The 16,530-nt window shown below is 41.6% G+C and overlaps 1 protein-coding gene across 4 annotated transcripts in view; it reads right to left on the reverse strand.

Annotated features, from left to right (window-relative positions):
• Positions 1 to 16,530, reverse strand: part of ZNF407 (zinc finger protein 407) — a 455,442-nt gene that overhangs the window by 184,604 nt on the left and 254,308 nt on the right. For all 4 annotated transcript variants that reach the window (XR_011379296.2, XM_008261471.5, XM_089304977.1 and 1 more), the window contains exon 5: positions 822 to 988. Coding sequence is in view for 3 of the 4 variants with exons in the window: in XM_008261471.5 (XP_008259693.4) it covers positions 822 to 988 (167 nt within the window). In the remaining variant the exon portion in view is untranslated. The remainder of the gene's footprint in view (positions 1 to 821; positions 989 to 16,530) is intronic.

Genomic DNA, 16,530 nt, shown 5'->3' on the forward strand with positions numbered 1-16,530 from the left:
ATATAAGATGGGTACTCAAAGATGGGCTTACAAGCAAGTTGTGGGCCACTGTACTTAGACAAAGAAAAACAAGTGCTAAACAGCATATAACAATAGGGTAGTAATGGGATGCATATTATAAAAGCCTAAAACAAAAATTCTGAGTGCATTCTCAATGGGGCTGTAACTACCAATAGTTTAAATTCCACTCAGTCCTTTGGATGTTTTGATGTAAACACATGGGAATCTAGACTGTTTATATGTGAATTTTCTTAAAAAGCAGTGGCTAAATTCTGATTAGTCCCTTAATTATCAAAACTCTTAGATCTGATAACTTTATCCCCTGAAAGAAACAATGATTCAAAATTGCTTAAAGGGCACATAAAATCAAGATTCAACAATGTTCAAAAATATTATGGGATTTACATTATGTCAGCAACAAAATCCAAGACTCCATCTCTTCAAAAATTTAATCTCCCTAAATAATCTTCTAAAAAGATGTGCTTACACCCATACAAATATGCACATCTATATAAACACACACACACACACACCCCACACATGAGCTGCCACATATGAACTGATTCTGTTTAGACGCATGCATGTTCACAAGTGTGCACACACACTGGAATGTCCTCTTAAGAAGACCCTGAGTATCAGTGGTCAGCAATGAAGGGCACTACACCCCTTTTCCATTGCAATCGATTTTCATATGTGATTACCACAGTCTTAAGCGAGCTCTACAGAAGGACATCATTCTCACAGACAGCTCTCGAGACAACCAGTGGGCACATCCCCAGCCCCGGGCGCCCGCCTCCAGGGCGGGAGCTGGCATGGCACACCTGTGTGCGTCCTGTAGTGGTCTTTCATGGCCGAGGCGGTGAGGAATGAGTAGTGGCACGTGGGCCAGCTGCACTTAAACGGCTTTTCTCCTGTGTGGAGCTTCATGTGGTTGTTCAGGGCCCACTTCTCCGTGAAGCTCCTATCACATAAGTGGCATGTAAATTTCCTGCACAGACGAGAGAGAGAACAACGTGAATACAGCCGGCACACTGCCACCAAGGCCCCACCAGAGCGTGCCATGACCCTCCAGTGTGGTGCACACACAGCCTCTGTGAGAACTGCAGGCCTGGTCTGTCATGTCTGTATAACCAGGCATTGATTTTTCTGTCCAGGCCTGGCACTTCAGCCATTTATTCTCTGCTTTGCGGTTGGGCCCAACGGGTTTGAAAAATTCTGTTACAGTCCAGTCACCCCTGAGGCAAAAGTGAGAATAGATTTCACCTGTGTAGGCCTACACCACTTATCCAGGGCATGGGCTGTCAGAGCAAAGGCTAAATGAAATGCTATCCATACTCAACTGCTCAGACAAGCCCTGCTGCCTGCCAGGCGGGCGCTGGGGCTGTGGGAACAGCACCACTGCTCAACCGCACCAGCGCCCCACACCTCCTCGCTCCCTGCAGAACAGGAACCCCAAGGTGCTCCCTAAACACAGGGTTCTTCTGCATCACCAAACAGGGACACAAAGTGCCCTTTGACAAAAGATAGAAATACAGTGTATCTAAAGGTTTGTAGAAAACAAGCCTGAGACAAAAAGAAACTGCAATCACCACCTATATGGAAAAAAAAAACTGAAAATAACAACTTAGTACTTACAGGAGAAAACCTTTCCCACTCACAGTTCATAGAACAAGATCTTTTGATTCTTTTAATAACAATGGGAATATGAACCACGCTCAAAATTATTGTTTCCTCTGAGTGATCTGCAGTCCCTATCTACTTGCATTCACGAAATCATACCAAAAATTTACCTGTTATTTTTAATATAACTGAATCTCAAGCAATTTCTATGATTAACAGTATCCAGCTAATTAGTTTAGGATGGTATTGTAGTAGGAGGATAGGCTATGTGCCAAAGCACGCAGGAACCATAGTGTCTCGGGACAGATACCAAAAATTGGGCTATACTTTTACGCAGCTAATTCCCCTAAAAAATAACATCACAGTATCTGTGCTGTAAATTAGGATATAAATAAGGAGTTGCAGAAAGAATGTATACTTTCACAGAAGGGATTTAACCTTAGCCTCTTAGGGACAGAGAAAAAATCCCGACCCCCAGTCACTAACTCGCCCGTTTTGAGGCACTTGTGAATTACTTTAACAAATTAACCATGCAGTTTCCTAAGTCCCTACTGACTGAACCAAGAATCTGACTTTTACACAAATCCCTCTTCTTTTATCATTTATCACTATATATTTATAAAGTTAGATCTTAAATATAAAAGACATCAAAGGCTAAATACTTTTAAAATGCCCTGTTTGAAGTGCATCACTAATACTAAAAGATGAAAATTACTAGTTTATTTATGTATATAATGTATGTGAGAAGACACTAAAGTTACACCCATTAGTACAGACGGACTTTGAAATTACTGTCATCTGATCACTGCTTACTAGTACTGGAGATGACAAATGTAACTAAATACTCTAAAATGCACTATAAAAAATATCATGTCCGTTCATCTCTTTGATGGGTCTTCATGCATTTAACATTTCAAAACCATGACAGGGATCTTATTTCCAAGATGAATTCCCCTATCTACTTATTTCTTCATGTATTTATTGTGGATCTAACCTTCTCCTATAAGAAAGAAATAAGGAGGTTTAAGGAGATGTTATCTTTTAACGAACAGTTCCCTACACTGTATAACAACTTTATAAATGACGAAACAAATCCTTCATTTTTAAATCTACCATGATGTACATTTAACACAATTACATCCATGAAACCTCAATATACGTACTCTATCACTCACGTGTAGTAAAAATGCTCAACCAAACCTGAGAGCCTGCTGTGAAATGACGGGAGCCAGATAACAAACTAAGATCACCACTCGACTTTCAGGAAACCTCACTGCTTCACCAAAGTGAGCTGGTTCACTCACTGGCACTTGGAAATGAAGTGGAAACACTGCAGTGTCAACTGTTCTGCAAGATGTGTCCTGGGACCACGTACTCAAAGTACCTGCAGGCCACTGCCACCTCCTCAGGGTCCCAGCCCTTCCTTCAGGAGGGCACCCTGGGGACTCTCCAGGATGGAACAAGGCCAAGACGGGAGATCCGCTGTGCTGTGGGAGATCCGCTCTCAGGGCATGGGTGTGAGTCTGAAAGGACACAGGAACCCCTCGACACCCGCTACACCAAGACACCTTTCTAGAGCCCAGAGAGAAATCAAGGAGGAAACGGGGTCAGCTGGGCTCTCCAGGAAATCATACGCCAATAAGAGAGAAAAAGCATCCACAAAACTGAACTCACATCAGAAAAACAACAGTTACAACAACAGAAACAGACGCCTTCCAGCGGCAGCATCGGATCAGAAATTAGATGGCAGGTGACAACTGGAAATGCAGAGCCAACAGGGAAGGCCCCGGCGAAAGGCAGTGCAGGGAGACCTCAGAGCTGGGAGCACGGCACTGCCGGGCCAGCCGGCTGCGCTTCCAAACCTGCCGCGCCCGCACCCCCAGCGCGCAGCCCTGGGACGGGCGTGAGGCAGTAGCAGAGGCTAGACATTTCTTCTTTAATTGAATTTCTAACATATGAAAGAGGTTTTGTGAAAACTCAGCAGCTAAGAGACTTTTACAGTACCTTGACTAACAACTGCAGTTTGAGAAGGTAAATCACACAGGCATCCAAGAGACCACGGTCCTCGGTTTCACGCCTATCTTTCTGGGCAAAAGGGGCCATACCCAGTGTGCCTCTAACGTGCTTTTTGACCAGTGGGTAAAGACAACTATGAAGGGCCTCGCTGCCTTGGTGCCCCAGACGGCACAATCAGTGGTGAGACGCTTGTATCACTGCAAGATGGGGCCGTGGGTACCCCAGGTCTCCCACTCCTCACCCAGTGGGTCCTCTCTCCTTAGCATTTGTGTTATTTCACAAACTGTGGCAGATTTCCAAGATACACCAAGACTGACATACACGGATATCAGCCATATTACCGCATTTTTCTCCCTCACAGTCCTCTGTACACTAAACATTTAAAATTCAATTTTTAAAATTCTAAACATGAATAAATTAATTTTCAAAAACAGCTGTGACTGGCTCTGCAAAGGTCAGAAGTGTGATCAGCACAGGCCAGGCTCAGGGGAGCGATGAGGCTTCAAAGTCACTGGCAGCTCTTAGGCAGTAGGGTCTTGGTGTGTATTTCATGAAGTGAATTAAGAAGCCGAGAATGCCAAGCAACGCGTTCACACTGACAAGAGAAAGGCGCTGCTTGTAACCCGCCCGTTCCCTGTGCTTCACTGGACATCTCTACCGGATAGAAGGAGATCTCAAAAGGAAAAAAAGGAATAAGGAAAGCAAATCAAAATGACAGCAGACTCTCAACAGCAATGTGGGGAATCACAGTACAACGGAGGGGTGGTGTGAAGGTTTTGAGGGAAGTGATTTTAATTGTACACCGTGTGACATAATTCCTATCAAGAAATGCTTTCCTGGGACCAGCATTGTGGTTAAACCTACGCCTGCGATGCCTGCACCCCATATGGGCATCAGTTCGAGTTCTGGATGCGCCACTTTTTTTTTTTTTTTTTTTTTTTGACAGGCAGATTGAGAAAGTGAGAAAGAGAGAGAGACAGAGAGAAAAGTCTTCTTTTCCGTTGGTTCACCCCCCAAATGGGCGCTATGGCCAGCTCGCTGCGCTGATCCGAAGCCAGGAGCCAGGTGCTTCCTCCTGGTCTCCCATGCGGGTGCAGGGTCCAAGGACCTGGGCCATCCTCCACTGCCTTCCCAGGCCACAGCAGAGAGATGGACTGCAAGAGGGGCAACCAGGACAGAATCCAGTGCCCCAACCTGGACTAGAACTGGGGTGCCAGCGCCGCAGGTGGAGGATTAGCCTAGTGAGCCGCGGGCCGACCTCAGATGCTCCACTTTTGATTCTGCTCCCTGCTAATCACCTAGGACAGCAGCAGCAGGTAACCCGAATACGTAGGCCCCTGCTACCCACAGGAGAGACCTCGGGTTCCTGGTTCTTGGATTCTTGTGGTGCAGGTGCAGCTGTTGTGGCCATCTGGGGAATGAATCAGCAGATGGAAGACCTCTACCTCTATCTGTCTCTCCCTGTCTCTATTTAACTGTGCCTTTCAAATAAATCTTTTTTTTTTTTTCCTTAAGTGTTTTCCTTACACAGTCCAAGGTCTAAGGTGTCCATTCAGCCAAAACATTCTGAAACAAAACTCTTTCTCTGATTGTCAGTGATGAGACAAAAGTCAACTGACTTCTGTCTTTTGTCCTAAATTTATGGCAATTCCTTGGGGCAGGTATAGGTTGTACACCATGTTAACCCATGGCTTGGTGTGCCCACATCCCATCTGCAGTGCTGTTTTGAGTCCTGGCTCAAATTCTAGCACCTTTACTCCAATCCATCTCCCTGGTAAAACAGCACAAGAGATGGCCACTAATAGGTCAAGTGTTTGGGACCCTGCGACTCAGGTGGGAGACCTGGATGAGCTCCAGTCAGACTGGCCCAGCTGTTGCAGGCATTTGGGGAGTGAATCAGCAGATGGAAGACACGTCTGTCTGTTTCTCTGTCACACTGCCTTTCAGGTAGATAAATATTTTTAAAACTTAATGATTACTCCTAAATTAAATAACGGCTCCTAAATCTAACTCTAAGAATTCTATCCAGTGGTCTTGATATGTTTACAATAAGTTTCCTTAGTTACTGGTCCAGGTGCTACCTTCATTAGCATCCATGCTGAAGTGGCAATGAGGCTTGGGCCTCTGTTCACCTATCTGTAAAATCTGGAGGCCGAGGTGCACACGAGATCGTCAGCATGTGCCTCAGGATCTCTCTGACATTCTCTTTTTAAATGATTTGAAATCAAAGAGCCAAAATTAAAATCTGTATCTCTAGACTTCAAAATTTTCAGATGACTAAATACTCAAATGTCAGCTATACAAGGGAAAATGTGTATTATAAAAAAACCATCCATGCATTCAATGCTTTATTTTTGTCTGAACTTTTTGACGTAACTTGATAAAACAAAAACTAGGAATCACTACTGTTATGTACAGAGTTAACAGGAATTACTCACAGGGAGCTGAGTTATGATTATATTAGTAACAGCATTATCTTCATAGATATTTTGGCCTTAGAGAAACTCTTCACTAGAGCATTTGTCTACTACTACAGATTACATAACAGACAGGTTACATCAAAACACTTAGCTTGTATTTTAAGTTGCATCTATAACCTCATCTTTCCACATTATCAAGTATTCTAAAAGGAGATTCCGTACTCATCACCTTCAAATTATATATATATATATATATATATATATATATATATAAATATATATATATATATATTTTTGACAGGCAGAGTGGACAGTGAGAGAGAGAGACAGAAAGAAAGGACTTCCTTTGCCGTTGGTTCACCCCCCCAAATGGCTGCTATGGCTGGTGCACTGCACCGATCTGAAGCCAGGAGCCAGGTGCTTCTCCTGGTCTCCCACACGGATGCAGGGTCCAAGCACTTGGGCCATCCTCCACTGCACTCCCTGGCCACAGCAGAGAGCTGGACTGGAAGAGGAGTGACTGGGACAGAATCTGGCGCCCTGAATGGGACTAGAACCTGGGGTGCCAGCGCCACAGGCGGAAGATTAGCCTATTAAGCCGCGGTGCCGGCCCAAATTTATTTTTAATGCTATTTAAAAACTTTTTGAATCCTACTAGGTGAATTATTCATGCTACTTATTAGAAACATAAGGAGAATCCTGTAAACATTTCACTGAAATACAAAGAAAAAGGTATTTGGACAAAATTTGCCTTATCACTTTTTTTTTTTAATAGTAAGGCATGTCTGTATGATATGCTCATGTTGTTTCCTAATCTATCCAATTCAGGATAATTTTGCAATATAACTGCTCTAACAATGCTTTTAAAAAAATGTTCAAGCCTTGTCCTTTACCCAAGGAAGTTTAGCGTAGGCAGAATCACTGCACACACTGCAGACATACAAGATTCTGAAATAAAAAACTCCACCAATGAAACGTGAGCCGTCTGGGGCCAGCACTGTGGCACAGCAGTTCTCTCTCTGTTAGCAAGGGAAGCAGCCTATAGCGGAGCACTGGTTCAAGTTATGGCTCCTCTAATTCTGACCCAGCGTGCTAATACGCCTGGGAAGGCAGAGGAGGATGGCCTGGGTGCCTGGGCCCCTGACAACCATATGTGTGACCCAGATGGAATCACAGTCCTGGCCATCTACGGAGAGAAACAGCAGATGGAAGGTCTCTTGTACTCCCTCTTTCTGCTGCCCTGTCACTCTGCCTTTCACATTAAAAATAAATAAATAAATCTTAAACAATCCAAACATCCATCAGGTGGGGAGTAGGCAGATAAAGGCTCTAATAATAAAATGGAATAGCATAGCGCAATGACAATAAATAAACTAGGACTGCATTCATCTTAGTAGGAGCTAAGACAAAACCCCAAAAATGTAAGTTAGCTACAGAAGGAAATCATTTAATATGAAATGTCTGCTAAAAAGAGAAGAACCTGAAATAAATATGAGTATGTTAACATCTCCCATCGTAATTCAAGATGAAATTTTAGTTAAACAATCACATGGTATTCCTTATCTTCTCTACATGACACTTTAGACCAGTCTTGTTGAATTAACAACTCACACAGACTCACTTCTACTAAGATCTGGCATGCTAAAAATGAAATTTTTGCCAAAAAGAAAGATAATTTTGTGAAAATATTTAAAATTATGCATTCATTATCATGTAAACCTGTGTCACAGAGTTATTGACTGACTCAAAATTATTATTGTAAAATAAAACTGACATTAAAAAACTTAGTTGACAGGCATCACTGGTCCCTGTGAACAAAGAAAAGGTAGCACCATGAAGCAATGCAAAGTTGACCCCAACCCCAGCAAAACAGCCCACTACACTAATGAACGTCTCAACAATTTCTAAGTTACCAGACACCACCAAAGCACAGGCAGTTTCTTTGGAATAAAAGCCTCCTTTCTTAAATGATTATATTTTAATAATTATGTAATAATACGCCAAGAGATGAAATGAAAGCGCTGTGGTCTTTGCCCAGTAGGGTTACGGTATGAATGTCTGCAGGGCTGCACATGTAACTGAGAAGTAATCCTTTCTGCAACACAGAAGCGTATGAAAGGGCGTGCATAAACAACCACAGTGCTCAGTTAATCCACATGGGCGTCTCCTGCTTACAAAGCATCCGACGGGTAAGAACAGAAATGGAAAAGGTCAAAAACCCACCATGATAACCCATATCTGCCTATCTACTTATGCATCTAGCTTGAGATTCTTACATTGCTTTTGGCTCAGGAAATAGCTGAGTAAAAACACGTAATATTCTTGAAGACAACACATTGTTCCACAGGAAACACACACTGACACCACATCATGTATCCCAACGTTACGCAACAGCAAACCTGTTCATCCTGTTTCCATGAAGTTTCAAAAAAAAAAAAACCTTTCTCACTATTTTCTGTAAGTTGAATAATCAGAAAGTCATGCAGAAAGCCACATAACACACATGCAGTGCGACACTGAGAACAGCTTTGACCATGGCCTGCAGTGTACTGTGTGTGTGCCTGTCTGTGTACAAAGGCTAAATAAAGCTTTGCCTCAAGGATTGAAGATACAGCCTGAAATCAGAGATGTTCCCCCGTAACAGTGGCATGCTAACTCAGGATGTTAAACTGGGCTACACTTTGAGAGCTGCCTGTTGCAGATTTTCTCTAACAGAAGTATAATTTACATCAAGAAAACTCAGAAACCTAAGACTGGAAAACCTTTCGTTTTCTAAATTCAGCTGCAAAGGCTCAGGGTGGCTTCCAGACTAAAGCTGGAGGAAAAAGTCCCTGGAGAGCTTTCACGCAGGCCCCCAGGGAGCCCCCGGCTTCACCAGCAGCCTTGCGGCCATGTGTGCCCAGTTGGCCGGCTCGGTCCTGGTGTTAATGTCGGAAAGAAGTTCACCTTCACTCGTGCGCAAGCCTGTCACCTTGCATCTCATGTCACTCAAGTTCTAAAAGCTGTGAAATACACTTTTCTGGCTCTTTTAATTCAATTCAAGGGTTGAAAAGCTTTTTGTCAAAATAACTTCTGGGAGGGGCACTAAACTATTTATCAACTGAGGCTTCCCTTAATCTACTAAAAACCAAGAAGAGTATGACTCATTGCAAAGAAACACATTCAAGGATTACAACTGCCATGTCCTCAAAACTCTGAATTCATCTTTCAAAGTCTCACTCTTACAAAAATTTTCTTCATCCAAATTATCGTATTCAGGTTGACTGGAATGTCTCGTGTTCCACTACATGCTCTGAACTCATCAGCATGGCAAGTGAGACCAGGGTTAGGACAAAAGACAAGCAGTAATGTTTCCAACTTCAGGGCCGCACGTCTTCGACACACCGCTCCACTCTAGTGATGCTGCATGGAGCAGCTACACAGTGTGTGAGTGAATGAGAGCAGCGGTCAGCCAGCACAACTCTCTTCACGAAGGCAGGCGGCGAGAGCAGCGGTCAGCCAGTACAACTCTCTTCACGAAGGCAGGCGGCGAGAGCAGCGGTCAGCCAGTACAACTCTCTTCAGGAAAGCAGGCGGCGGGCCTCATGGGGCTGGTGTGGATGAGAGGTCACATTCCCCCACCACAGCCCCACAACATATCCCCACCTAAACAGGGTCTAGGAGCCCAAACTGGACACCACTGGCAAACCAAGGTCCACTAAGATGGATCTCAGCTGGTCTAGCCCTGGAGTAGTTCACGTGTTTCCCACAGGGCTTCCCACTGCCACCCTGAGAAGAACAGGTGGAAGGAATTATACTGCATATGAGAGCCATTCCAGTCCTAGGCTGTCCTGTCCTTTGCAAACTACCTCCTTTCAACTGTGTCACAAGGCCGGAGGGCTTCGAAAGTTGAAGCAATTTTAAATAACCATACAAGTCCAGTCCTAGAGAACAAGACACATATTAAATTGCCACAGTGCTCCAGTCGGGACCAAATGAAATTTTATTGCTTCAGGTTAAGTAAGAAAATACTGGATTTATGTAAGGAAGGTTAAAATAGTGGTTACAAATATGGGACTAATATTACTGCTTAAAGAACATAAAAAGATAATTTCTTTTAAATCATTGTTCTCGCTGATATATATAATTTGGGCAAAAACAAAAAAATGCATTTCAACCACTACGGATACCTTCATCCCAAATCCCCTGGCATTCAATATTTGCTGCTTATAACACAATTCTAACAATCTTCAAATGATTATATTTCCATTACTTCCATGTCAATCAAACAAATGAAAAGTATGGATTGGAACCTCCTATGTGTCTAGCAATGATCCATGTTATGTCCAAACGTATAAATTAATGAAAGACACCTTTTTTCCCAAGAAGGAAACTATAATTCAATGGTCAATGGTATTGTCAGTGAAATAATTAGAAAATACACACACACACGAGACTTTTTAAAAATGCTTTAAACGCTGTTGATAAAAAGGATCACTAAACATAAAATGAAATAGTTGGAAAGTATCAGTAAATACAGGTAGAAAGAGTTGCAAGAGCCCGGGTGGAAAAGATGAGGCACGTGGGACTAAATGCAGAAAGAAAGCCACACAACTTTAACATCCTTCTTCTTTTCTCTCCTCTCTCTCTTTAGTGCTTGTTTTCCGTAATCATTTGATTGTCATTTTCTGAGGATCTAAACGCAGCTTTATCCTTCAGAAATGCCCATGATCAAAGAGATAAGCTCACATGCATACAACCCGCAGACACGAGCACGTGGCAAGGACACACCTGGCACGACAAAGCCCTCAGTGTCCCACCTTCCAAGCAGCACGCGTGTCACACATGTGCCTTGCACGTGCTACAAGCAGGTTATTTCGGAGGGGCAAGAACTTGGGCTGTTTCATGTGCACAGCAACAGGAGAATGTTTACTGAGTCTAAGACATCTGCGTGAAAAGGAAAAATCTTACTAAGTGTCAGGATGCAACTGCTTTAAAGAGATGGTCAAATATAGTATTAGATTGAATTAACAAATATAAATAAGAGGGATCTTACCAATAAAACCAAAAACATGCAAACAGGGAAGAGTATGAATTCAGAAAAATCAACTATAAAATCAATGCTACCAATATTATTTTCTTTTGCATTTCAATATATTAACCTGGGATAGAACTGAGATATTAGTAAAAATTCCAAGAAAAATCTGTTTCAATTCAAACAACTTATCATAAAGTGACTCAATAGAAAGCTATGACTTGTATGGAATGGGTGAAAGTTGTTGGAAGGACCTTATACTATTTTTTTTATTTATTTTTTTTTTTTGACAGGCAGAGTGGACAGAGAGAGAGACAGAGAGAGAAAGGTCTTCCTTTGCCGTTGGTTCACCCTCCAATGGCCGCCGCTGCAGCCGGCGCACCGCGCTGATCCGATGGCAGGAGCCAGGATCCAGGTGCTTTTCCTGGTCTCCCATGGGGTGCAGGGCCCAAGCACCTGGGCCATCCTCCACTGCACTCCCTGGCCATAGCAGAGAGCTGGCCTGGAAGAGGGGCAACCGGGACAGAATCCGGCGCCCCGACCGGGACTAGAACCCGGTGTGCCGGCGCCGCAAGGTGGAGGATTAGCCTATTGAGCCACGGCGCCGGCCTAGGACCTTATACTATTAGTGCTACAATAATATATCAAGAAAATGTTTCATCGATATTATAGTGCAAACTTGCATTACAGAAAAACACTGTACATTTGATTAGAATGAATCATCTCAACCCCTTTTGCTAATAAATTTGATCATTTCATATAAACAATACAACTCAGTTCTTTCCGTGCTATGGATTCAAAAGTAATGTTTAGGGTCAGACGGTCATGGGGCTGGGAATGAAGCACCTGATAAATGTCCAGCCTTGGGAAAATCCTTCAGGACTCAGGTGGACTATGCAATTTTTATTTCTGCTATATACTTAAGTCATTATTACTTTAAAAAAAAACTTTTTTAAAAAAATTTCTTTGAGAAGCAAACAGAGACAGGTAGAGCTCAAATCTACTGGATCAGTGCCCAAAATGCCTGCAACAGTCAGGGCTGGGGCAGGTCAAAGTCAGAAACCAGGAACTCAATCCAAGTCTCCCATGTGAATGAGACGGAGCATCACTTGGGCCATAACCTGCTGCTGGTAACAGCAGCGGAACCAGGACTCAAACAGAAGCACTCCCAGATGGGATGCAGGCATCCCACGCAGCATCTTAACCACTAGCTTAAATGCCTACTTCTTAACTCAAGTGTTTCTAAAACTACTATGCTAGAACACCTTTTAATTTTTCATCATGGCCATAAAACAATTGTGTTCTATAAATAGCAAATCAGGAGAATTATATAACTCACGACTGTTTTAAAGAGTAAGAATAAAAAAACCAGGTCAACCTCTCCAAAAATCTATTGAACACTTTCAAAAAATACTTTTCTGAACAACATAAATAAGCCGAAGACAACATGACTGATCCTAAGTGGTGCTTGGATTATCCCCATAACATAGGGGATTCAAATCTGTCGATCCTGTAGCCTTGTTGGAACCACTCACTGACACCAAAGTACTGAACTCTGATCTTTATACATCAGTCAAAGGACACTAACCGTCACTATCTGTCCAAAACGTGACTTCATGCAGGATTCAGAAATGCAATAGATTAAATTTCACTGAATAAAGCAACTCCACCAAACAAGTTCCAGTACACGTACCTAAAAAGCTGTTTATATTCTCTTAAAAAGAAATCCTACAAAACCAGAAGCTATTCGATCCATTGTATCTTATGTATTCCCAAATATGGTATGCTTGCAATTTATCCTGTAGGTCATCATGTATGTATTATATATACAGAATTTCTATAAATTTAAAAGTATTTGCAGATTTATAGAGACGAGCCTCTCTAATGGTGACTGTGTGATTTGCTGGAGCAGGGAAAGACAGCTTAGGCATTGCATTGTCTTGGACTTTGTCACCATCTCGGCCTTCCAGCGTGTCAGGATGATCTAAGGAACCATTTGAGCTCAAGGTAAGATTAGCTGGAAGGGTTGAGATGTATTGCCCAGTAATCTCAGAGTTCTGTACAAAATTGACCCTTTCTGAGACCTGAGTCCCAAGCGCAACAGTTATGGTCCACTTCTAGAGTAAACACCTTGGGGCATTTGTGCACTGGAGCATCGGCAAGATATGATTTTAGTTTGGTGGACTATTTCAACAGAGACAACACAGAATCTGATATGGACCGCAGCTTGCTTTAAATCAGAATATTCTGACATATAGACATATCAAAAGATCATGTTGTACAGTCTTCATGTTTTCCTTAATAAATCATAAGTTCAAGGAAAAACAGAAAAAGTAGATTAATATTAAAAATATGTTTTAGGGATTTTAAAGCTATTGTGACTCAACTGGGGGAAAGCACTTAATAAAACAATAGTAGGCTATGCCCTGCTCTTGGCATGTGCCTACACTGTGCAATGGGCACGAGGTAACATGCATTGAGACAGGACTAAACTAGAGAAGGCATATCTACTTGAGACATATCTGGATAGGGGAAAAACTTTCAAATGAGGGTGCAAAAACAATTAGACATTAACTTGATGTCCTTTGAACACAAAAGAACATTATTCACTTTAAAAATTAGATGTGTGCAGCTACAAATTCTTTTCACGAAACAGATTCGCAGATTTCATCCACTTCTCATATATTCAGCATTATTTTGAAAAGATAAATGCAGATAGGCATCTATAAACACTGAATATAGATCACTTATACAAATATTTCAAATCATCAACACCTCAAATAAAAGACTTTGGGGAATAACATTATCATTTATTATATACCTTCCAGCATTCAAAATATTCAACTAAATTTCTTTAATTTTATTTGCATACATAAAACCAACCTGGAAGGATGTAGGTGATGAAATACATGTATTCTTGACATAAGTACAGTGTTAGGGAAGCTACAATACAGAATTAACTAAAGCTATAAAAATGCGGTTAACAGTAAAAGCAACAAAACTTTTTCAATCATGGGCTAGGAAAGACTAGAACTGAAGTCAAGTGGCTTCCCAGTTTAGGCCTTAGGGTAAAAAGAAAACAAAACACCTCTTTATTGTTTCTACTTTCTTTATACAAAATATTTTTCAGACTTAAATGAATTAAAATCCAAAACATAACTCTCCCCTAACATACTGCCAACTCCTCAGACTCCTTCAGGGAGCAACAGCAAGGCAAGTTCCACAACTGGGGTCTGGCCAGCTGCCAGGGCTGTCCCGGTAGTCCAGCACCGAGCCAGCACAAGGGATGTGCTCACCGCAGGGCAGTGGCCTTGTGCACCCTGCCTGCCCTCCGGTCACGAAGCAAACAGCACCACGCAAGGCCATCAGAGAATCCTCTGCATGCAGCAAGTAACCCACAGTCACAGTCCGAGAGGAAACAGCCCAGCTGCTTGAAAGTAATACTAAAATAAAAATCATTGCACTAGCTCTCACTACTGCTCTATCTTCATTTAAATCCTCTACATTATAAAAATCACTGGACTAGCTCTCCCTAATGTCCTATCTTCATTTAAATCCTCTACATTGCACAAGCACCTTAATTATAGTGTGACTTCTTTGCCACTCACAAGTTGACACAACGCTGTGTGACACATGCTGTCTTCTCAGTTACTTTCTACTTTCATATACGCATATCCCCAAAAAGACTCTAAACGATTTAAGAACATTCATATTGAATTTCAATGCTTTGTATCTTTCACAGTGTGTACAGTACAGTAAGACAAGAAACAGTGGGTTAAATATCCAGAGCTCAATAATTTCATGTAACTAAATTTTATCAAAGATATCAGATGAGAAGCATTCTGATAACTGACATTCCCAAGGAAATATCCAAAACTCAAGACCAAACTTCCCTTTTTATTTTTTTAATTTGAAGACCAAACCTCTAGAATGAGGCTATGCATCAGAGTAAAACAGGTGCCTACTTTGACACCAACTTGGCTGTGAAATGCTGGTGATGGCTTTTTGCTCTGTCTCTCTTCATTTCTACACAGGTCAGTCAAGGTGGGATAAATTATCTAAAACAAGATCCAACAATAAAATCCTACTAGTGCGAATTGTAGGCTTGCACAAGTCCCAAGCCCCTGAAAGATGTGATCCAAATGACTGTGGCTTGTGAGAAAGGAAGTCAGGGTTCTAAGCAGACTAAAATTAATGGACCAGTAACAGGTGAGCAGTCCTATCTCCAGTCATATTGTCAGACCTGTTTTTTCACCCACTTAGTCCATATGCAGTCCAAATGCAACATAACTACCTCTCGAAACAAAGAGATCAAACTTCCAGGAGAAACAGATTCAATGATCTCTTTACTATCTAATTTGTCTAAGTATGGAAACAAAACAAGTAGAAAGTAATTGTTCAACAAAAAATGCTATCAGGTGTAACTTCACAACACTATAAAAGAAGAAATACAGTAATGGGAAAGTAGCAGAGTAACGGCAAAAAATAGAGAAGGCATGCCATGGCCAACACCTCAAAGTAGGGCTACAATGCCTTACAAGAGTGGGTGCTCAAATCATTACTGAACTGAGAGATTAGAACAGAAAACATGGTGAGAGTTGCTATTACCTTAAATAACTTCTGTTCTTTAACTGATCTCAACCTGAAAAATCTTGAGTGGTTTTGTTTACTCACCATAAAGTCTAAACTTTCAGCTAAAGGAATAAAAAGAGATTTATTCCATATAATCAGAAAAGACCACAAAATGAAGCATTCCATTGGAACTGACACGAAATTATCCCCAAACACCTGCTTAAGAGCTAAGAACTAAAGATGGCAAAAGATAAAGAGATAAATTTGGTCTCATTTCTACGAATCACCTCATGGAATATTTGGAGATTTGTGTTGTACACTTGCACCTCTCTCTAATACAGTACATACTAAATATGTTTATATCAATTACTGGTATCTATCATTCCTCAAAAATAATATGCAACAAATCACTAAAGAATATGCACAAAGTCACTTAGAAGCAGAAGAGGTACAAGCAGAGTACTTGGAATAAAAGCCCAGGTGAAAGATGATTAGGAAAATCTCCTCTGGGGAACGACGCAAGCAAAAATATTGGCGCATTTTAATTACTATGAAGAAAACACATCCTCTAACTCTAACTGAATATTAAATTTTACCTGAGATAAGACGGAACTGACCAAGGATTAATATAGCAGACAAAAGCTAGCAATAGAAGAAAAAAGCTAGAGAGGAAAATTTTAGAATTAAATTTGCAAAATTCAGGTATATGTTTCTAAGTAACCTTTTTAAAATTTGGGCAGTTTAACAGTGAGAGGTAACAAAATGAATCAAAATAATGTACAAAAGTAACAAATGACTTAAACGGAGCATTAAGTAAACTACACTTTGGTACTCAGGCAAGAAAACAAAGATGACTACAACCAGGGCCAGCACTGTGGCATAGCATGT

The sequence above is a fragment of the Oryctolagus cuniculus genome, chromosome 10 (genome assembly GCF_051225735.1).
Source record: "Oryctolagus cuniculus isolate XC-2025 breed Fujian yellow rabbit chromosome 10, ASM5122573v1, whole genome shotgun sequence".
NCBI classification, from domain to species: Eukaryota; Metazoa; Chordata; class Mammalia; order Lagomorpha; family Leporidae; genus Oryctolagus; species Oryctolagus cuniculus.